The sequence below is a fragment of the Danio aesculapii genome, chromosome 2, assembly GCF_903798145.1.
Source record: "Danio aesculapii chromosome 2, fDanAes4.1, whole genome shotgun sequence".
Taxonomy (NCBI): domain Eukaryota; kingdom Metazoa; phylum Chordata; class Actinopteri; order Cypriniformes; family Danionidae; genus Danio; species Danio aesculapii.
The window spans coordinates 32,224,053-32,246,772 of NC_079436.1; the positions used below are offsets into that span (position 1 = coordinate 32,224,053).

At 36.7% G+C, this 22,720-nt stretch overlaps 1 protein-coding gene and 2 non-coding genes across 10 annotated transcripts; all 3 read right to left on the bottom strand.

The window, feature by feature from the left end:
* Nucleotides 1-415: 415 nt before the first annotated feature.
* On the bottom strand, nucleotides 416-21,485 carry puf60a (poly-U binding splicing factor a). Of its 8 annotated transcripts, none has more exons than XM_056477621.1 (14): nucleotides 21,413-21,483; nucleotides 20,537-20,607; nucleotides 17,202-17,311; nucleotides 16,504-16,599; nucleotides 12,660-12,749; nucleotides 12,266-12,334; nucleotides 11,830-11,991; nucleotides 11,651-11,743; nucleotides 11,341-11,554; nucleotides 10,844-11,034; nucleotides 10,489-10,545; nucleotides 7,299-7,410; nucleotides 3,103-3,350; nucleotides 416-1,094 (listed from the first exon to the last, which is right to left on the bottom strand). In XM_056477621.1, exons 4-14 carry the CDS (start codon nucleotides 16,582-16,584, stop codon nucleotides 795-797), a joined length of 1,617 nt encoding a protein of 538 aa, XP_056333596.1. In that variant the 5' UTR covers nucleotides 16,585-16,599; nucleotides 17,202-17,311; nucleotides 20,537-20,607; nucleotides 21,413-21,483; the 3' UTR covers nucleotides 416-794. The 8 variants fall into 8 exon arrangements, with proteins under 8 accessions (XP_056333596.1, XP_056333589.1, XP_056333580.1 ...); XM_056477614.1 differs by having other exon boundaries at nucleotides 21,407-21,480; XM_056477605.1 differs by lacking the exon at nucleotides 17,202-17,311.
* Nucleotides 12,064-12,199, bottom strand: LOC130215090 (small nucleolar RNA SNORA57). Its single transcript, XR_008835654.1, has one exon. It is a non-coding gene; the product is annotated as a small nucleolar RNA SNORA57 (small nucleolar RNA).
* On the bottom strand, nucleotides 12,923-13,055 carry LOC130215098 (small nucleolar RNA SNORA57). The gene has a single exon (XR_008835658.1). It is a non-coding gene; the product is annotated as a small nucleolar RNA SNORA57 (small nucleolar RNA).
* Nucleotides 21,486-22,720: the final 1,235 nt, after the last annotated feature.

Here is a 22,720-nt window from a genome sequence, read left to right on the forward strand (position 1 = left end):
GTGTGTGCGCGTGTATGTATGTATGTATGTATGTGTATATATACATACATACATACATACATACCACACACACGTATGTATGCATGCATGTATACATGCATACACACACGCTTATGCATTATGCATATATAAACATTTCAGTTGGTTTGGGAAAAAAACCTGGAAAAAAAAAATTGCAAACACGAAAAATCAAGTCAAAGTACACGTGAAAGGTTTATAAAAACATCGGTGTTTGATTTGGAGTCAAATCAACATGTTTGTCATCAGCCTTGACTCCTGACTTTGTTTTTGTACCTTAAACTTAACTATACATTAATCCAGGGACTTAAACTCTTTATAATACCAATTCTTCCAATTAAAAAGATTGAAAATAAAATAAGCCTCCACACTTTTCAAAAATCACTGCAAAAGACTATTATATTTGAAGAATTTATTGTTCTGGCATGTGAAATCATGAGCATCATAACAGGCTAATGACGATATTTGAAACAAAGGGGGGTGGGACAATCAAAAAAACATGTAATTGGTGGAATGGGGTGTAAACCAATCACCCAAAAAAGGGGGGCATCCAGTCATTCACATTAATGAACAGCAACAATAAAAAAAATATTCATGAGCGTTTCTTTGCCTCTGTCCCAAGAAGGGATCATTAATAATATTAATATCAACATCGATAAAAAATAATTACAAGTTACAAAGAGAAGCCAGTACCACCGGGATGAGTGGCTGGCAGCTGCGTCTGCGTAAGTGAGAAAGAGAGAGGTTATGAAGGGCTGGGATGTATTTTTGACAGTCTATGCAGAGAGGTCACTGTTGTCAAACCGTTCCTGATCGTACACCTCAGCAATGACCTTACGACCGCCGAACCAGCGGTTGTTGAGTGCCTGAATGGCCTTGTTCATCTCTGATGCTGCTGAAAACTCTACAAAGATCTTGACTATGACTTCTGCATCCTCCTCCTCACCCTGCTTCTCCTGGTAGATGATCACTCTATTAACAGCTCCAAATTTACCACATTCCTCCGTTACTTCTCCTTCCAGATCGTCATCTATGTCTTCAGGCCCAACCATGTTCCTGAGCACCATAACCGTAGACTGTGGGAAGAACATACAGAAATATCTTAACACCTTCACACGCAAATTATAAATACTAAATAAGAGTATAATTAAGAATAAGTTCATCACAACACTGCAGCGCTGATGATTTATCTATAAATAGGTTTTTTTTTTCCTTTTGTGCAAATATTGACAAATGCCCCAAGTATATTGTGAAATATCTGATATTCTGATTCTCAAATATGTGTAAGCACATGCACAGTCATGTAAACAGCTTAATAATGGACATTGATTGAAGGCGTGATGGGCTGCTGGATTTACAACATGTTAATTCATCAATTTCTCCTAAAATACATGAAAAGCAAGTGGCTGTTTAACTGGAAGAATACAGGAAATGTTCTAGTTACCTAAACAGTGTGCATCTGATGTGAATAACACACTAAGATTGTGTAAAATACTAGACTGTGTATTTTTACAAAGCATTAATATACAGTTGAAGTCAGAATTATTAGCCCCTATTTGAATTTTTTTTTTCCTTTTTAAATATTTCCTAAATGATGTTTAACACAGCAGGGAAATTTTCACAGTATGTCTGATAATTTTTTTCTTTTGGAGAAAGTCTTATTGTTTTATTTCAGCTAGAATAAAAGCAGTTTTTAATTTATGAACTATTCTAAAGGTCAAAATTATTAGCCTCGTTAAGCAAATTTTTTTCTGATAGTCTACAGAACAAACCATCGTTATACAGTAACTTGCCTAATTACCCTATCCTGCTTAGTTAACCTAATTAACCTAGTTAAGCCTTTAATGTCACTTTAAGCTGTATAGAAGTGTCTTGAAAAATATCTAGTCAAATATTATTTACTGTCATCATGGCAAAGATAAAATAAATCTGTTATTATAAATGAGTTAATAAAACTATTATGTTTAGAAATGGGTTTAAATTCTCTCTTTGTTAAACAGAAATTGGGAGAAAAAAAATAAACAGGGGGGCTAACAATTCTGACTACAACTGTATGTTTTGTATATTTAAATGTCTGAAACCTTAATAATGAAAGTGAATACTTGACAAGCACCGTGTGCCTCTTTAGCTGACACAGCTCGAATCATCATGGGAAGTAGATTTAAACTTTTGCAGTTGATCACATGACGTACTGAACACTCCAATTACACCAGTGGGATTAAATTAATTAGTTAGGCCCAATCCCAATTCTACCCCTTAGGCCTTCCCCTATCCCTCGTTTTGCACGTTCACGTGAAGGGGTGTCCCAATTCTCTTTAACTTGAAGGTGTAGGGCTAAGGGGAAGGGGTTGATACTCCTTCGAACTGAGTTTTTTCAGGACCACACTCGAAACCAAGAGTTAAGAAACATACAGGCACAACAGCAGCGTAGCTGCACCCATAAGTAAGGAGATCCACAAATTAGTATTTTTTTCGTCATTATGAATTTTTACAACAAGCAAGCACGTTTTAATACATTCATAATCGCGTTCGCGTTTTACCATAATGCTTTTTAAAAAGTAAAAATAAAAATCTATAATCCCTAATAATAACTCCTGTATAGAAGTCCCACAACATTCTGACACTCGAATTCCCTGTCAGAAAAGTGTAGTGGCTGGGAATGATCTTTTTACAGTGTCTGATGTAATGTTCATGTTGTTTTTTGCACGTTTACATAGATGGATATGGCCAGAGAATAAATACACAGTACAGTTATGATCTTAAAGCCACATTATATCGTTATGACAACATGATTTGTGCCTTGAGTGATTTCCTAAAGATAAATAACCAAAAAATAACGCAACAGGAATAACTACAGCAGTCGCGATCATCTGATCTCATATGAATTGAGAGATCGGGATGACATATGATGTATGCAGATGTTGTAGTGCTGTCCCTAAGGGGTACATTTTGAAGCCCTTCCCCTTCACACTGTTTCAAGGGTCAAAGGGAAGGTGTACAAAAATAAAATTGGAATTGGGCCTTGGAATTGGATCGACTCACATTTCTAATATAAAAGTTTGAGGTAAGCGATTGAATACTAACCTCCTGTTTTCTCAGCAACTTCTGCATGACCATATGCCGTGCGCTGCTACCCGAGATGCTCATGTGCTCCTGTTCACTGAGCATCTCCTGACCCAAGCCATCTAGAAGGGCTTCTTCCTCTTCTTTTTCCTTTTTTGCTTCTTGAGCTGCAGCCACAGCCGCTGACAACGTCGGTGGAGATGACAACACTGGGTTCACAAGACCCACCTGAGGCACAACAGGCATTGCAGGCCGGGCTGGCGTCACCCCTGCATAGAAACACAAGGGTCAATATATTAATCATGGTCTGACATATCTCTGCTACACACCAAAACGCCCCTATGTGCATGGAATTTACTTTTTCCCCAGGCTACACAACCTTTACAGCACTGACCATTAGGAAAATCTGACGTAATAAATTAATAAATCTAGACTAATATGATTTTCCCTATAAAACAATCAGGGTGCTGAAATCAAGATTAAAAGGTATACTTTTTCTAAATAAATGGTTTCAAATTCAATTCCTGGAGGGCCGCAGCTCTGCACAGTTTAGCTCCAACCACCTCCAACTTACACCTGCTTAATAATCTCTTAGTCTTGAGCAATGTCATTAGTTGGATCATCTGTTTTTGATTAGGGTTGAAGCAAAACTGTGCAGTGCTGCGACGCTCCAGGAATCGAGTTTGAGACCAATGGCCTAAAGCCTGTTTAGTGCAGTATGATTTGGGTCCGTAAACCCCGATCTGGCTTGTGTTTACACTACCAATACCCACAGTACATCACTTGACAGGTGTGGCATATGCCAGAAAATACAATTCATTTGCAAGTTAAATTTTAATAGAAAAAAAATCACAAGTGACTTTTCATCAATCTGTAAAAATTCTAGCTCAACCTTTAAGTACTGGACCACTGTGTTGGGTACCCCAATTGTACAGTTAATTCTTTTAATACCATTTGCAACTTCTGACTAAATGCAAATAATTGCAGACTGCACCAAAAGAATAATTAAATTAAATTCTTATAAATAATTTTTTTAATAAATGCAAGTTTATTAAATCAGAAACATTGGAAATAGCTTTGAACAATGTGCTGGACAACAAATTCTTAAATTAAAACCAGTTGAGAACCACTGGTCTATGGGAGTTCATGTTTAGAATTATTACGGAAAATAAAACAGATATTCACTGAAAGTCCTCTCTCCTCCAGCAAGACTGTCTGGATCGCCAGGTCAATGAGTTGCGCCTAAGGAGGAACTTGTGAAACAATCAAATTTTAACTGACTGACTTCTTAAAAGTTTAGCACTGTGGCAGGGTTAAAACGCAACCATCTTTAATGTATAACCAATTTGGATATGTAGAAATAAAATTAATAAAAGGGTAAAAAAAAAAAACCCTGTAGAAAATGTTTTGGTAGTACTTTAACCTTCTTCTGTACCAGCTTGCCTTTATGACTTAAATGTTCAGTAAAAAAAATAAATAAATAAATTTAAAAAAAAAAGGATTAGGATAATTTTGAAACCCCATAGATCCTCTCTTGGCTTCAAGATCAATTCCACAAAAATCACACACAGGATCTGAGAGACTCACTGGCCAATAGGAATGAGAGATTTGTTTATGAGGGGAAGGGTTAGAAACAGTCCTCTTCAAACTTGGTTGGTCATTGTGCAGCAAAGGGGAAGGGTCATGGCGAATGTGGAGAATAAAGACAGGGAGGGGAAGAGAGGAGAGAGAAAAGGAGAAAGAGAGAGAAAGAGACAAGGAGAAAAGAGAAAATAAAAGAGAAATCTATTAGTGGACACGTCCCACGACAGGCCACGATAAACTGAGTACTGTGTAGGACAACAGAAACCTGAGGGAGAGAGAGATTGTGCACAAATAGGCTAATGTAGAAATGAAAGATCATGATAGGTGTTTAAAAGTGTTTGCAGGTAAAACAAACAAAGGTCTGAGCGCAACCGCTTAAAATTTCTGACCCGATCTAAACGGTGTAATGCGGGAGTGGTCATGCCTGCTCAATAAAAGCTTTGCAATGATAATTAAGGGTTAGTCCACCCAAAAATTATTCACTCTACCTCAAGGCATCTTAACGGTGTACTCACACTAGCCACTATTGCCTTGAATCGTAGCACGCTTGTCACCCCCTCCCCTGACAGCCTGCACTCACACCGCATTTTACCTTCTGAGTCAGAGCATGCTTATGTCAATGATGCGACTGTTCAATTTAACAGGAAGCGATCTAGCTTAGCACAGAAGAGATTGCTTTACTTGTATTGATTCACATTATTTTTAGTCATTTTGGATGCAGTGACATTCAGCGCACAGCAGTCAAATATTTTGCCAAACAGATCCACAAGTTTTGACGTTCAGGAATTTTCAACCAAGTCCTCGAGCAAGGGGTTTGTATCTTTAATAAACTATGACAGTTCACGTTCGGTGAAAACAATGGTTGGTAAATTTATATGAAATGGTCTCTTAAAAGTGAGGTTGCATCTTCAGTTTGCGCTCACACAAGCGTACTGCTCCAAAGCTCAACCGAACCATGCTCTGGCACACCACCTCCAAACAGGCCAGGGCCGACTAACTAAACCGCGCCTGGGAGCGATTCGAAACACTTGCACTTGTCAAATGAATTGGGAAATGGGGGTCAAACGCACCTGGGATTAGATAGTCTAGTGTGAGTACACCCTAAAGGCTGATTTATATTTATGCATCAAGCGCACGCATATAGTCCAGCGCAGCCTTGGTGTGGCAATCGCAAAAAAATGTACCTACACGTCGCAATAGTGTGTAGCACAAGCTCTGTGATTGGCTGGCTGGTAGCAGTGACAAGTGTGTGCAGTGCTGAGAGCCGGGAGCCAGATGGAGCGAGTGTTTACAAGTGTCAAGTCCCGTGAAGGAGCTCCAGATGGAAACTTTTTTGTGTTTACCTTATGATAGGGCCAGACAGAACATTTTCACCATTTCTACAGAGAATTTAAATCTGCGAATTTATGTGGAATTATTTTGGAAGTATTGGGAGTACTAAAAACTTGAAATTTGAAATAAATAAATACTACCTTTTTAGCTTGCATTTGCATTGTAAACATTAAATACATCTAGATCCATTTATTTAGTAAAAGCAAGTCTCTCATATCAACTAAAAGACAGAAAATATAACTTTAACAAACTGTATTTTTATCATATAATATTACTGAAATTAATTTAAAAACTGAATAAATATAAAATGTACACACATTTACACAAGTAAATAGACAATGTTGGGATAAGATTCTGTGAATTTCTGCACGCAGATTCAGTGTGGGCCTACTTATGATTAATGTTGTTGCATGTCCGCTGTTCCCACCGCTGAATGAGCGCGTTTTAGCTACTTGCAGCGTTCAGAAAAAACAAAACATTCGCGAAGAAACTCGAGAGAGGAACAAAAATACCTACTGCCAGCTAGCGTTTTGGAAGTGTTAATGCATAGCAACACAAACAGCGCGCAGAAGTATAAATGCATGCACCGTGGTTCACATCGATCACTCAACGCAGAAGTATAAATCAGCCTTAAGTGTATATGACTTTTTTTTTTTTTTGCTTCCTTTACTGTGCTCCGGCATTTGCTTCACATTCCTGTCTATCAGTCTCTTGCCGTAAAATACACAAAACCATTTATAAAGTTTTAAATATGAATACTTTTGTAAGAAAAATACATTGACTTGCTATAGGAGACCTTTAGTCAACCTCTCCGGCCAGCTATTTTCATTATGGGTGGATATACTTTATTGAACATGTTTTGGACTGATTTGGGCAAATACAGCAAGCCGTTGCTATGGAAATCCTGAAAAATCTCAATACATTTAAAACGCTTTATTTAATTCAAGTGGAAGAAACTCTTCCAATACCTAAGGTTCCTTGAGGGGGAGTAAATCATGAGCTTATTTAAATTTTTAGATGAAATAACCCTTTAAAAAGGTCTGTGCTGGCAATAATCGTTTCATGAGAGTCCTGTAAATGTTCCTCAACCCTGTACCCCAAAAAGAAAAAAAAAAAAAACATAAAATATTCATGCAAATTACTCCCAAGAGACAGGCCCCACTCCTACACAAATCAACCACATGCAGAACAGAAATTCTGACGATATACAGCAAGATCAAGGCACGCAAGTGAAAACAATGACTGCAGAGGGCCAAAGAACTGAAAACTATTATACGGCAAACCACTCTGACTGCACCTACCTGTGATGACTCCTGGGGCCTGAGCTGCCATGACCGCTTGTGGTAGCTGGGGCATGCTCAGGCCCGTCCCGGCTGTCATCGCCCCCAGAATAGAGGCTCCCGCTACCGCTTCCTGGAAGAACAGAGTGGGACATATAGGAACACCGCCTGGACAGCGCCCGTTAAAAGGACACACAACACCAACACGAGAGGACAAACATGTCACAGGACAGACCAGAAGACAAGACAAACAGACCTTCACACACACAGACAAGCCTTGGACCAGCTGCATAAAAATGGCCAGTTTGAGATTATGGGTTATTGTGAAATAAGATTCTCGTCAGCATTAATTAAACAAATTTATACATGTAATGGGTATGTATGATTTTACTGAAATCTCGTCAGAATCAACAGAAATTACTTCATGTAAACAACGGCTCAGTAACATTATAATAATTATATACGTTTACATGTATCCTTGTTGCTAGTTTCCACTGAGTGGTGTGGTTTGGTACTGAACACAACACGTTTATTTCTGTTTCCACAATCAGAAGTTCCATTATGGCAAGCTGGACTATAGCACCTTTTCTTGGGGACGCTTTCAAGACTTAGCACAAAAGTACTAAAGTGTGCACACCAAGAATCGATGTAGAACACTACTTATTTAAACAAAATTTAAAAGCCACTTGCATGTGCAAAAGGCAGGGAAACAACAACCCAATTATAACTATTTTTAAACATACCAAAACAAAAAAATATTGGCACACAGTACTGAACTACAAACAACCAGACCTTAAATTAAAACTTGTCATTTTTAATTGCGTCGCATTTTATTACATTTACATTTAAAAATTGTTGAGTGAGAATGACTATAGCAAATCTATAGCAACATACTGGTATACGTCACACTAGGGCTACACAATTCTGGCTAAAATGAGAATCATGATTTTTTTTTTGGTTAAAATCAAGGTCACGATTCTGTAGATGTAAAATAAAGGTTCATGAGTAGGCTATTATTATTATTGTTAGAATTATATAGAATTTTGTATAGGCCTAGACTTAGAACGGTGGACTTCAATAGACTATTTTTGTCCTGGTTGTTAATTCACAGTAAAGTGATTACATCAGAATACAACTATTCATAATTCTAAAGTTGAATTATGCTTGGCATTTTTCATTGACAACATTATTGGACCATTTTTTCCACTAGTAAAATTAAACATTTGTCATTATCAGATTCAACTCTTGCATTATATTTAATGTTGTATAGGCTAGAGTAGTTATACAGACGCAGTAAACATTTATGTTTATGCACAACACTGTGTTCGCTATGAAAGATCATACATATCAAATGCTCGTCGTAATCATAAGTTTCAAATGCGATATGATCATTGAAATGATGTGCGCCGTTTTCACTTTCTCTGAGTGTGGTTCATGTCATGGCTGTTGTCACTGAGGAAAAAACACACATATGCAAATCATACATCCTGTGCGGCTCCCAAACAATCGCTTTGAGTTAGAGATCATTGGTGTGCACATGCACATCATCTCGGTAAACAAACAGTGCGCAAGTTCATGTGGGATTTTGTAGTCGTAAATACATTACATTTAGACAGAAATAAAATTTTGGGGTGAATTATACCTTATAAATACAGTATGTGACACTTTTAACGTCATTTGGTGTCCATGTTGCTGAGCAACGTATATAAAACAATGAGAAAACTTGTGCGACCACCTTTATGCTTCCCTCCTGACCTTGAAAATATAATTGGCTGAATCGTAGAAAAGCTGAATCGTTTTGCAGGGTCGAATAGAGATTGCGATCTTTTTCCAATAAATCGTGCAGCCCTAGGTCACACGCACTGTCATGAACCAGTCTGTACGGTATCGCTCAGGAGAAACAAGGCATTATTCATGATTATCTCTATTCTGGTTATTTTATTTAATGTTTTTTTTTTATCTCTTTTTACATTATGAAGTTGTTTGAGCCTCAACTGTGTTAGTTGGCATTTCTGTGTGGATTTTGCATGTTCTTCCCGTGTTAACGTGGGTTTCCCCCACAGTCCAAAGACATGCACTTTAGGTAAATTGGGTAAGCTAAATTGTCCACGATGTATGTGTGTGAATGAGTGTGTATGGATGTTCCCAGTGATGGGTTGCAGCTGGAAGTGCATCCACTGCAAAAAACATATGCTGGACAAGTTGGTGGTTCATTCCACTGTGGTGAGGCCTGATTAATAAAGGTACTAAGACGAAAAGAACGTGAGTGAATATTCCAAATGTTCTGAAGTCATTACAAGTTGGTTTAATATGAACTACAGATGTGGTTAAAATAGTTGAAATTAGGTCAACATTATGTAAATCAGCTTTGACACGGTTCGGCGGCAACCTATTGGAATGTATAAGTTTATAGCTTGAGAGGGTTCCAGAAAATTCTGGAATAGGGCTGAAAAAAGGCTTTTAATTGGTCAATTTTATTAGAAAACACACTGTATCACTGTACTAAATTGGAGAGTTATTAATTACAAGTGCTGTGTCTGCTTGAGCACCTTAACCATTCAGGCATTTCATGCAACTAGGCCCAAGACCTGAAATAAAGGTCAAGAACATGTGACAACAAGCTGAATTAATAGTTACAAAACTTTATAAAAGTAACTAAACATTGATTGAGACAGTGCTATATAAATTGCATTTAACTGCTTGTTTAAGCATAAGACAACATTGACAATTACATCACTGATCATACAGATTAACAGTAGATTAAAGTTCAACAAATTTAGCATTATCTATGCTGTAGCATAGATGTTATAAAAATGAAAAGACAATAAAAATGCCAAAAAGCATCTCAGGATTAAAATATTAACAGCAAACCCATTAACATAAAACTATCATGGAATGCCTTTAGAGATTAAGTGAACATCAAGTATGATTAATTTCATTAAGGGGGGCAGAAATCAGATTACAGACAGGAGGCATAATAGTATATAAAATTTTAGTCAAAGGTGCTACTTAAAGTCACCTGCAAATGAAACTGCTCAGCATTCAAGTATAAGAGCCTGTCTGTTAAACATTTTCTTCCTAACACACTATAGAGCAATGAGCATCAGAGTTTACCGGGAGGTCCCGAAGACAAGTCACTCCCCACACTCAAATTCTACACAAAACAAAAAGGCACCAGCGTGCTTTGAACAGAATTTCCTGAAGGATTTACCAGACAGTTGAGGAAGTCTTCTGTCCGATTCTCCGGCTGGGACAGATTCCATGCCATCTGTTTTTGGAGTTTACACGCTATGTTATCTTTCTGCATGTAAAAGCTCGGTCTTAAATAAGTAATGCTGTGTCATAACTGAGTCTTCATGCCAGTCAATGCCTAAGCTGACTCATAACAAGCCCTCACATACAGCACCAAGTGTCTGCACTAGCCTTGCTAGGCCATTTTTTTTTTAAATCACGCTGCCTTACTATATAAAAGAAAGGCTTTTACATGGCAAAGGAAGCAGCTGTTCACATTCACACACTCACTCTCCCTGACTAACAATGTATGATTGAGGTGTGTAAATGCTCACCTGTGCAGTGATTTTAGCGGTGGCAGCCGCAGCTGCTACAGCAGCGGCAGGAGGCAGTCCACCCGGCGTCGCTGGTGTCAGAAGAGGCATGGGAGGCGTGACAGCTTTGCCCACTCGCAGGTACTGGCCGCCTAAGTCAAACAGGTTCATGGAGGACACCGCATCCTGCGCAGACTGGGCCTTATCATATTCTACAGGGGAAACAAGAAAAACTAAGACTCAACGGCCTCCAAGAAGACTCAGCATAAATCTACCAGAGCTCTGAGACAGTTACTGTGTAATTACCAGCGGGTACTTATGGCACAAATGTCCGTAACAGAGCCTAAGAAAACAACGACAACAGAAATAAAAACTTACTATGAAAGCATGTGAGGAACCTGCCCCCACCCTTCTCTATCCCCTGTGAGACATGTAGAGAACAGCATTCTGCCATGACTGACTGCTCTCAGTCAGATACATTTATATTCAACCGAATGGTTGCAGCAGCCGCCCCTCACCTATAAAGCCATAGCCTTTGTGCTTCCCCGTCGTCGGGTCCCGCGCCAGACTGCATGACTTGATTCTTCCGAAGGCCTCGAATACACTCTTGATGTCGTCGTCTGACAGGTCCGGGTGAACGGATGCCACGTAAATTCGGTTGAAGGCGCGTGCTTCTTCGGCTAGCTGGTCTATGATGGGTTGAGCTTGACCAATGTTGCTCGGCCGGCCCACCTACAATGTTTCAAATAACATTATACATTAAGCATGTCTGAAGAATTTTAAAAACAGTAAATTATAAATGTATTTAAAAAATAAAAAAAAGCTCACTTTAATATTTCTACCGCCAAGCATAACGGAGTTCATCTGTTCTAGAGCGAGTTGTGCTGCTTCTGGTACTTCATACTCTACAAATGCAAAACCCTGCAGAAAGAGCAACTTATGATCAGAAATCAAAAGCACAAAATTTTAACTCCATTACTATTAAAAACAAAAGATGATCATCTGACCTTGTGTTTTAATGTAACAGAGTCCCAGGACATGTCAATGCTTTTAATGGGACCGAAAGGAGCAAAGGCCTGTCTGATGGTGTCTTCTCCTAACTCGTAGTATATGGACCCAACATAAACACGGCACATTATGGCTAGTGCACGTTGCCTCTGTGCTGCAACCTGTACAAGCACAACGCAGTTGATCAGACAAGCAGAATAAATGATCATCTTACACAAAGTTCATCACGATAGACTTGTTCCAATGATTGAGGATAGAACCAGCAGACGTGAAACATGCTGGCACCGAAGACATAGCACTGGCTTCTCTTTACCTCCATACATTACACACATGAGTACTGAACAACTACATGCATGCCAAGAAAGGAGGGCATTTGTGCACTCACAAATAGTATGATGAAGACAACTGAGATTACAGTGAGAAACATGTACTTACAGACTGTAGTGGTGAGAGGGGATCTCCAAACCCCATCGTTAACGATGCCATTTGAAGAGAATTAGGCATCTGTCAAGAAAAATTAACCCATGTTATATCACTGTAATTTAGATTTCAACCATAGATGGATGTTCTCAGATGATGAGTTTTTTTGACAGATATAAAATTATATCCATTCTATCTATTGTATGCATGATTGTCGTTAATGCAATTACATAGTCGGCCTATGAGTGGCAATGGTTGATCAATTTAGCTTGACAAAAAAAATAAAATACAATAAATAACAAAATACAATCAATCAATCAATATATACATACATACATACATACATACACACACATACATACATACATACATATTTATAAATAAAAGTTCACATTTTTAATAGTGTCACCTGTAGGTTGGTGAGCTGTTGCTGCTGATGTGCAATGGTTTGCTTGACCAGGACACTCTTGATGCTTTGCTCCATGGCATACTTCTTTGCCTACAATTAAGGAGAAATAACATTAACCCACTAAAGCAACCCAGGTGGACAACAAATGTATAGATGTGTATCTTCCCTAAAACATTATATAAAAAGCAATGACTTCACAAATTCAATCAAAAAATTATAAACACGTTTACTTTAGTGAAATCAGATTGACCTCCTGCTTTAAATAATATACCAGTGATTGAGAATAGTACTAGCAGATAATCAGATGCCACTAATACCGAAGGCATAGCACTGGCTTTGCTCTTGTCCACTGCTAGCTTACATGTGCACTGAGCAAACACATGCTTACGAAGCCAGAGGACAGGAAAAAGGTTTGACAAGATGATATATATATATATATATATATATATATATATATATATATATATATATATATATATATATATATATATATATATATATATATATATATATATATATATATATATATATATATATATATATATATATATATATATATATATATTTAAAAAAAATAATAATAATAATAACATTGGCAGATCGAGAAGCTAAATGGGCTAATTTTAAGATACCAATATGGACTTTTTAGATAGAAATGCATACGAAAAGGTACCGATCCAGCTTTGGTACAATTTCTGTATATCTGTCCTTCACAATGCATGCATCGATCTCAAATCAGTTCATTCCAATAGTACCTAAATGCAGCCTTTATGATGCAAGCTGAGATTGCATCTCTCAGAAAAGCAAGGTCAGACACAATGTACTCAATGGAGCTAGTGATGTCATTGTGAGGGGTGGGGTTAGGTGAGCCAATTCAAAAGCATTGCATGCCAAACTGATTACATCTGCATAGAGTCTGCAGACGGACCCCTCTCATTCATTTAGGCATTTTAATTTGACTCGCTAAATTGTTTGAAAACCCAAAGTACCAGAGATCTGTCATCAGGAATAAATTATTAATACCTGATAAATCATCTTAGATCTTTTGAGGTACAAAGAACAGACCCCAAATCTCAGACAATTAGGGCTTAACTTACAAGAGTTCTTCAAAGTAAAAATTACTCAACATACTGTACACTCATCATCATGAGTTATTCATGATTATAAAACAAAGGCTGCACAAAGCAAATTTTGCTCCGCTCTTCATGCAGATTAAATTAAATGTTAACCAACACCTTAAATTGCTTTCTGAAAAAGTGTGATTATTCTAAGATAGGTAATGTCACTTAACACAAATTCATTAGTATGATACAGTGGCTGGGAGATGCAAAACAATATTACAAAGTGTGAAACACTTTTACAAAAGCTCGAGACAAAATGTATATTTTGAAAAACATTTTTTACCTATCATAAGACACAATTGCATAGAATAAACACTTTTAGTAGTCCCGAAACAAATTTACAATAACAGATTCCTTACGGAAAGGGAATGTACCACACACCGGAAGTGACGTGGAATGTACCACACACAAGGAGTGACGCGGGGAAAAGAGTTGTTGTTGGTGGTGAGCGCGGTAAATTCATGCTGTGGAGTACATGGCTTAAATAAAGCTTACGGTGACAGAACGTGGACTGCGGTCGAGGGACAAATGAGCAGCTTAATTTGGTTTTGCTTTACGTGTGGTCGGTGTTTGGAGTTTCTAAAGGACGCGGACCAGACGGAAACACTAGACATACTGCACCAATGTGTACAATATTTTAACGAAGGCCACTCGTACGCTGTAATCGTGGACATGATGTCAAGTCTACACAGTGTAAATATCTGCTTGAGGACTTCTAAAAGTAAACTGAATGAAGCCGGTGTTACGGTTTAACTGGTGTCCGTGTAAACTGGTGCCCCTTTCCAGATGTAAGCTATTCACATTTGCAAATGTCACTTTCACAGCAACAAAACATGCCGATACCAAATAAATATTCTTATTACTTGGTGTCAGTGTAAACATTATTGATATTAATATTTGTGTGGCAGAACAGTATATAACCAAAATTAATGTACAGAAATAATTATAATTGACATGTCATCAACGGGAACGCAAATTAAAAGGTTCAGCACGAGTATCAATTGACCTATCTAACTGAGCTATCCAGGTCTACATGTTGAGGTCGGTTTCAATATCTTTATCAGTCAACATATGCCGTGCTTTGCAAGGTTATTATAGTTAACGAAAAAAACGAAAACTAAAATGTAAAATAATTGTCGTTAACTGAAATAAAAATAAAAACGAGTTTTTCAAAAAACTAGAACTAACTGAAACTGTATTGTGTACATACAAAACTAACTGAAACTAAAATTATAGCAAAAACCTCCTTCGTTTTCGTCTTTGTAAATGTATTTAATACATAATCCTACTGTAAGCCTTTTAAAAGTAAATCTATTTACTCCGCGCTGCAGGAGTTTGACCCGTACGGCACCTCAGAGTCTGTAATCCTGCTTCCATTGGCCAGATAGAGCCGGTTCTCTTCCAGTCATCCTCGCTGTTGCTCCCACAACAACGAGTGGACATGACAGCAGCACGGTGACAGCATTAAATACAGAGACTTAAAACTATTACTTTAATACGTTTGTGCCCAATAATGGGTTTTATCTCTGTATCGCAATCGCGAATCAAAATTTTTTTAACCGATCTTCCAAGTGAACCGGTTGAACTAGTCCATCTAATCGAACTGAATCATTTGAAACGATTCGCGTTTCCAGTAAGCACTCACCCACGACCTACTTACTTTTTAACAACCTAATACCCCCTCGAACTCTAAGTAATCTTTATACTTTACTTTTATGGATCATGGTGATGTTTTTACTGACTGAAATTACTATTGTTGACTACATAATTTTAATATGTTAAGTCCTAACATCCGCAGTAAATATCTGAACTTTCCATCACTACTGTGTATCTTACCTCAGAAGCAGCCTTGCTCACATTTTGTACTTAAGGCTGCTATCTTGAATTTGAGGATGGGTAGATGGTAGTGGTCGTGTCCTCTGAGTACAGGTTTCAAAAAATGTATGGCTGAGTATTTATTATACAATATATATTCTGATGATTTTAAATCTTCCACCTAACAAATATCCTTATTTAGAGAAAAAAAAAAAAAACAAAAAAAAAAAACTAATACTGAAACTAATAAAAACTAAACTAAAACTAAGCAATTTCAAAATATAGAAACTAATAAAAACTAGTAAACCTCCCTCCAAAAAACGAATTAAAACTAACTGAATTTGAAAACAAAGTCAAAATGAAATAAAAATTAAACTAATGAAAAATCTAAAACTTTTATAACCTTAGCGGATTGATTGTTTCCACGTTCTTGCGTTTACATGTTTTTATGTAATCTTATGCTGATATTTTCTCAGAATAGCTCTAAATGACAAAACGATGTTTGAATCACAGTTGGTTTGTGGTACATTCCGCATCACTTCCGGTGTGTGGTACATATTTCCTTTCCGTAAGGAATCTGTAATTGTAAATTTGTTTCGGGACTGGTAAATGTGTTTAGTCTTGTTAATTTTTTTCTTAAAATGTAAGTTTGTTTCATCCTTGGTAAAATTGTTTTTCCTATGTAATTGTGTCTTATGATAGGTAAAAATGTTTTTCAAAATGTAAATTTGTCTCGAGCTTTGTAAGTGTTTAACACGGCTCTTCATGCAGATTAAATTTAAATGTTAACCAACACATTAACTTGCTTTCTTGAAGGAAAAAAAAAAGTGAGCCTTCTAACATTTACAATGTCACATAATACATGCTTGATTTCTCTACTGATGTGCAAATGCCAATGAAAGTCTCACCTTCTGCAGCGCCTCCTGCTGTTCAGGAGTGAGGGGTGGCAGGCCGAGCTTCGAGGCCGTGCTCTGTCCATTCTCCATCATCAGAGCCTCACCTCCCTGCACAGAGCACAGGCATCTGTCAGACCTGATGAATGTGAGCTGCAGCGAAACTGCTCAAGACACACACACACACAGGACTGCAACACACAGGACAACTTCCTTAAAGCTTTAACAACATCCAGTTTAAGAGCAAATTCAAATGACATTGGTTAAATTGTCCATCAGAATAATTATTCTCCAAGACCATGACATGAATTATGTAAACAATTGAACATTTAATTAGCTTTTAATAAACATTTCAAGTGTTAACAATTAAAACACAATTGATTTAAGTCATTTTCAGCTTGCTCTAAAACTTCTTTCTGGATTTCAGCACATTTTGACAACTTTCGTTTAACAGTATGACTTGCTATAAAGAATTTACACTAAATTAAAAGGTTGCTGATTATGAAATGATTTGGTATGCAACTATGCATTCAATTAATAGGCTCCACACAACATGGTAAGGGGAGCCATGCATTCATACCACATGGTGACTTCTCCCCTGTGGAAACACTTGATTCTGTGGGTTACTGGAAGACCATATAACCTCAGAGTGCATATGCTAAAGCAAGAGAGCCTTTTAAAATTCAATACTACACAAGAGAAAACTTTAGTACCTTTGCTCAAATGAACTCCAGAGTGATGCACTGCCCCCCCCTTAAGGAGGTTTGAACCCAAAAGGTTCTGCCATTGGCTTTGGAAATTTAGTACAGTCAAGAGATATGCTCTACAGCACAGACAACATGGAGAGAAACGACAAAAAAGAAAAAAAGAAAAGAAAAAACACAAACCTACTTAGATCAAGAGAACTGGATAGGGAGACAACAATTTGAGATCATTGACATCCAAATCCAGGGAGAAAACCTTGGCTCTAACATTTAGGACAGTAAATGTCCTAGTTTGAACACTTTTAGTACAGAGAAATGTTGTGCCAATGATACATAAATGAAGAATTCATCCAAAAATGAAAATGGTCATTCAAAGCCCATTCACACCAAAAACTATACATGAAAAGCGTATAAATTTTTCCCACTCTGCCAGTAGTGAAGTCTGAACTAATATAGTGTCAATCAATAACAGATTTTGCAGATAAAGAATGATATAGGCATTAGCAAATCAGAATTCAAACTTAAAACTCTAAAGTGGCAGAAGCTGTAGTGTTATTGTTTTTTAAAGCATGTTAGTATACATATAGTTGTTGGTGCAAGCAAGCATTTACTTCTGTTGTTCCAAACATGTTTTTTTTATATAAAAAGTAATTGCAAGATTTTCACTCAATGACTTATTTTTCTCATTTGTTTGGATTCAGAAAATTGCTTCTGCATTGGGCTTTTTTCCAATAATAGCAATATTTATTTTTATTTTTGGATTACTCCTTTCAAATAATGTCCAAAATTACTGAATTTTTTTTTTGTAATTTAACATCAATTTATTCAATGTTTAATGAAGTAACAGATGAATGAACTGCTTGAAATAAGTTTTTTTTCATTCCTGTTAAAATCAAACGTTAAAGAACCATCTGGTAATTAGACCGAAAAACATTACAAAGATTATCAGAAAAAAAAAAAAAAAAGTATTTTATTTTTATATATATATATATATATATATATATATATATATATATATATATATATATATATATATATATATATATATATATATATATATATATATATATATATATATATATATATATATATATATAAATAAATAAATAAATAAAGAGGTGTGAACCTATACTGGTCTCACGGTTCGGTTACGATTATCATGCCATCGATTCGGTTCAATTTAATATTTCGGTGCATTGACGATGCTTTCCATACACAGTGTTATATTTTGGGAGGGTGGCTATAACAAACTGTCTGTATAAACACACACACGCACACACATGGACACACAGCACCACACTGTCTAATTCACACACATACACAAACATAGACAGCACCAAACAAACACACACGCGCTTGCTTGCTCACTCGCTCGCTCGCTCGGGAGGGAGGGAGGGATATTGTGAAACCGCCCACTCCTGTTAAAATTACACCAGAGTTACCGACCGCTCCCGCATTTTATTCGGAAATTTATTCCCACCCCGCATGAAATCTGGTCGTGTCCCACGTCAATGCACAGGTACAGCCGCGGGAATGCATATAGCCGAGAGGAAAAGAGAGGGCAGGAAAAGTCACGCCAGCAGGTGAAATGGGCCACAGTGAGAGAGAGAGAGAGAAATGGAGTACTTTTATTCCCTTAATCGCACAAAAATAGGGGCTTCTGTTGTAAGTGCCAGTGAAAGACTTTCCAGAAAACACACACACGCAGTGAAAATTTTTAAGTAGTTGGTGCCTGTAGTGTTGTAAATACCAGCGCTCGCCTCCCTCGCGACAGAGCGCATATGAGGTAAATGACGTCAGTACATAATAACCGGTTATGATTATTACTGAACCGATACCGAACTGTCCGCGTCTGCATCGCGGTGCACCGAAGAAACAATTAATTTTGACACGAATTTCAGCAAACAAACACCCTTAATGTGTTTATTCCTTTATTAAGATGTTCATGGTCATTTTTACTTTTACCGTTTCATTTATGGAAACTCCTGAGGTAAATAAACTATATCTCTAAACTTTAATAATAAATTTAGATAAAATGCTGCGCTTCACACCTCCAGTTGCAATGACTTCTGGGACTTCCAGAGCGAGTTCGGTGCTCAAGTCTGCATTAGTGAGTCCTCGATATCAAAATCACATCCGGGAAGTTTTATCCATCCTCTGTTCTTGAGTATTGGAACTGAACTTTGGCAGCTGATAATGACGTTACACGAGAACATAAGACCGCATATTGAGAAACAGCCATCCAAAATGTGCAGGGCGGGAATTGAGAACCACTGAAATACAGTGAAGGTACATGCCATTCATGCACACAGATGCTAATTTAACTAGATTTCTACTAGGGCTGCACAATATTGGAAAAATCTGACATTGCAATATTCTGTTTTGCCGTGACACAGATTGCGATATTAATACAAACTCAACAGATGATTTGAATAGCACCATTTCGATCAAATGGGATGATTAAGTATTTTTCTATGCAGTGCATCTGCATAAATTATAATAAATTCCAGGTTTAAAAAATAAACAGTGCTTAATGGTTATCTGGGGAGTCTAACCGTATTCAAGTACAGAAATTGAACAATCCAATATAAGTCATCATTGTATAAATAGTTTTTAAAAAATAATCTCTTTATGTTTTAATATTTAATAAATAATCTAAACCTGCGATGTGACTACTGCAGAGACACACACTGCGATATCAATGCTCAAATAATATATAAATAATATCAGCCCTAATTTTCACATTTTAATATAAAAAGACACGCATTAAAATCCAATATAGATAAACAGTACCATTTTTATATAATCTACAGTTCCCCCCAAAATCAGTTTATGACTGGAATCTACAAGTCGCTCCACGTTTTCTGTTAAACCAAAATAATTCAGAAAAGCATTTCAGCTAATAAATAGTTGTTTGGAACAACACCTGGCTCAGTAAATTTTCATTTCTGCTGAATTCTTCCTTTAAAATAATGAAAACAATTTCCCCAAGCATGAATATTAGTGCAAAACAACATTCATTTCTCAATTCCATCCGAAAATTACAGGACGTGTGCTACCAGAAGAGTACAACAGGTCTGGATGGCAAATAATGATGAACATAATGAAAAGATGTTTGTCATGTAATGACTATGCAAAACTATTTACAGCACTGATATTTTGTGATACATATTATGCATTTATAATGACAATTTATGAAGAAAGTGCAGGTTGCTCAATGCAATCTGCTGTTTATCAAATATGTGTAATAACTGAGGTAAATGATACTCAAAGTACTTGGCAAACCTCATTCATAACAAAGGGGGAAGTGTGATTTCGGGGTAAGCAGTGGATAAACCCCTTACCTAGCGCCTGCTCTCCGCTGGGCTGTCTTGTGAGATTATATATGGGGAGCTTTTACTGTTCAAAACAGAGTCTATAAGGAAAGAGAGAGGTTTCAGTAAACTCGTTAGACTGCGTTCATTTGCCACCATTGCAGCTTACTTTCCATATTTTGGTATTGGTGTATTTTTTGGTAGGAGTTTATATACATATATAATCTAATTAAACTCTTCACGCGGTCTGTATTGACTCTAAACAGATTTCACCTTGTGAATAATCACATTAACGTTACATCTAAAGTTATAAATGCAGCATTGAATGAAAGCTGTACGAGTTTCCCCCTCCCAAACGTTCTTACCGTCCATAAGGCCTTAACGTTATATAGCGTCGGTTAAAATAAAACTCCATAAATTGGTGCAAATAAACTCTTTTAAGTGCGAACAACTGGATTTAAAATCCAAATAGCACAAACTCTTTCGACATGAGCGTTTCGTTTCTATCAACTTAACGTTAGGCCTTGCATTTAGAGCAGCGGATTCTGCTTATGTAGGACAATGTGAAAACGTTAGCTCATGTAGCGAGTACAGAAACACAATAAACGCGAATGTTTAGATTAGCTTTCTCACAATAACCCGTTAAAAAGACATTTTAAGCAAACTATTAGCCATCAGAGTAGGGCAGTCTAGCGTTAGCATTAAATCACAGTGGATGTAAAGGAGCACGCAGCGGCTGCAGCAGGCCGAGAGGAAAATCCCGCTCGGGTGCGCTAGGCTAGTTAGCAATAACCCTGCTCATCTAACTGTTTTAAATGAAACCTCCGACAAGAAACATTGCTACATGTGCACGAGGTAATGCTGTTTAACTATAAAGAGAGAAATTGAGTAAAATATTACATTTACCGCCGAAACAGCGACCGCCATTGAGCACACCTTCCAGCACTAACGTCCACACGGTGAGGATGACTATGAAATCTCGCGATAATATCGACCGAGAGAGAGAGAGTTAGGTAAGAGACGCGCAGCTGCAGTGCTGCCGATCACGTTCTGATTGCAGGAAAAACACAAGTCTGATAAAAACGTGATTATTTATATATAAAGATATATATATATATATATATATATATATATTTTTTTTTTTTTTAATTATTATTGACTATACTTTTGTATAGCCTGAAATACTTAAGTAAAAAGTATTCATCAATACTGCCTGTTTTTAGTTTCTGTGTTAGTTTAGTTTCATGTATCTACACTGCACATCATGTATACATCTATACAAAATAACTTACATTTACCTACTTATTTGCATTTATACTTCTCTGTATATAGGCACTAAAACGAACATTTCCAGGAATAGCCCAGATATATATATATATATATATATATATATATATATATATATATATATATATATATATATATATATATATATATATATAAATAATATATTTTGTTTATTTTTAACACAATGTTCTCCCCGTGTTCGTGTGGGTTTCCTCCGGGTGCTATGGCTTCGCACACAATCCAAAGACATGCGCTAAAAGTGAATTGGGTAAGCTAAATTGTCTATAGTGTATGTGTGTGAATGAGAATGTTTGGGTGTTTCCCAGTAATGGGTTGCAGCTGGAAGGGCATCCGCTGCGTAAAACATATGCTGGATAATTTGGTGGTTCATTCCACTGTGGTGATCCCAGATTATTAAAGGGACTAAGCTGAAAAGAAAACGAATGAATGAAAATTGTAATATTTTGGGTATTGGTTGTTATAATTATTGTATTATATATTTGGTTATTATACAAGATTAAGCAGTTTATCATATAACAATGCTAGAACAGCAAAACAGCTATTAAATGTACAATCAATTTAATATCACCATGCTTATAAATTGTCAGTATATAGCAAATGTAGAACTTTTAAAGCATGTGATGTTATACAGTGCTCAGCATATGCAAGTACACCCCTCACAAATCTTTTAAATTCATATTATTAATAGGAAGCTATACAATGTTATATTTGTCCATATACATTAGATTAGTCAGTACTGAAGCCAAATCTGGATCTTATCTAACAAAATAACTTACAATAACTGTCCAAAAACTATTACACCCAAATTTATATGTTATAGAAAATTATTAAATACAAATTTAAAAAGAAATCAAGAGAAGCAAACAAAACAAAAAACACGGAAAAATTGTTGAAATTTTGGAGGAT

Excerpts from the sequence above, each read along its gene's own strand:
- puf60a (XM_056477578.1), bottom strand. The coding sequence starts at position 21,433 with ATGGCGGTCGCTGTTTCGGCGGTAAAT. Across the intron at positions 11,035-11,340 it reads CAAAGGCTATGGCTTTATAG|AATATGATAAGGCCCAGTCT; the intron begins GTGAGGGGCGGC and ends TTTCCCCTGTAG. Across the intron at positions 3,351-7,298 it reads GGCCCCAGGAGTCATCACAG|GGGTGACGCCAGCCCGGCCT; the intron begins GTAGGTGCAGTC and ends GTTTCTATGCAG.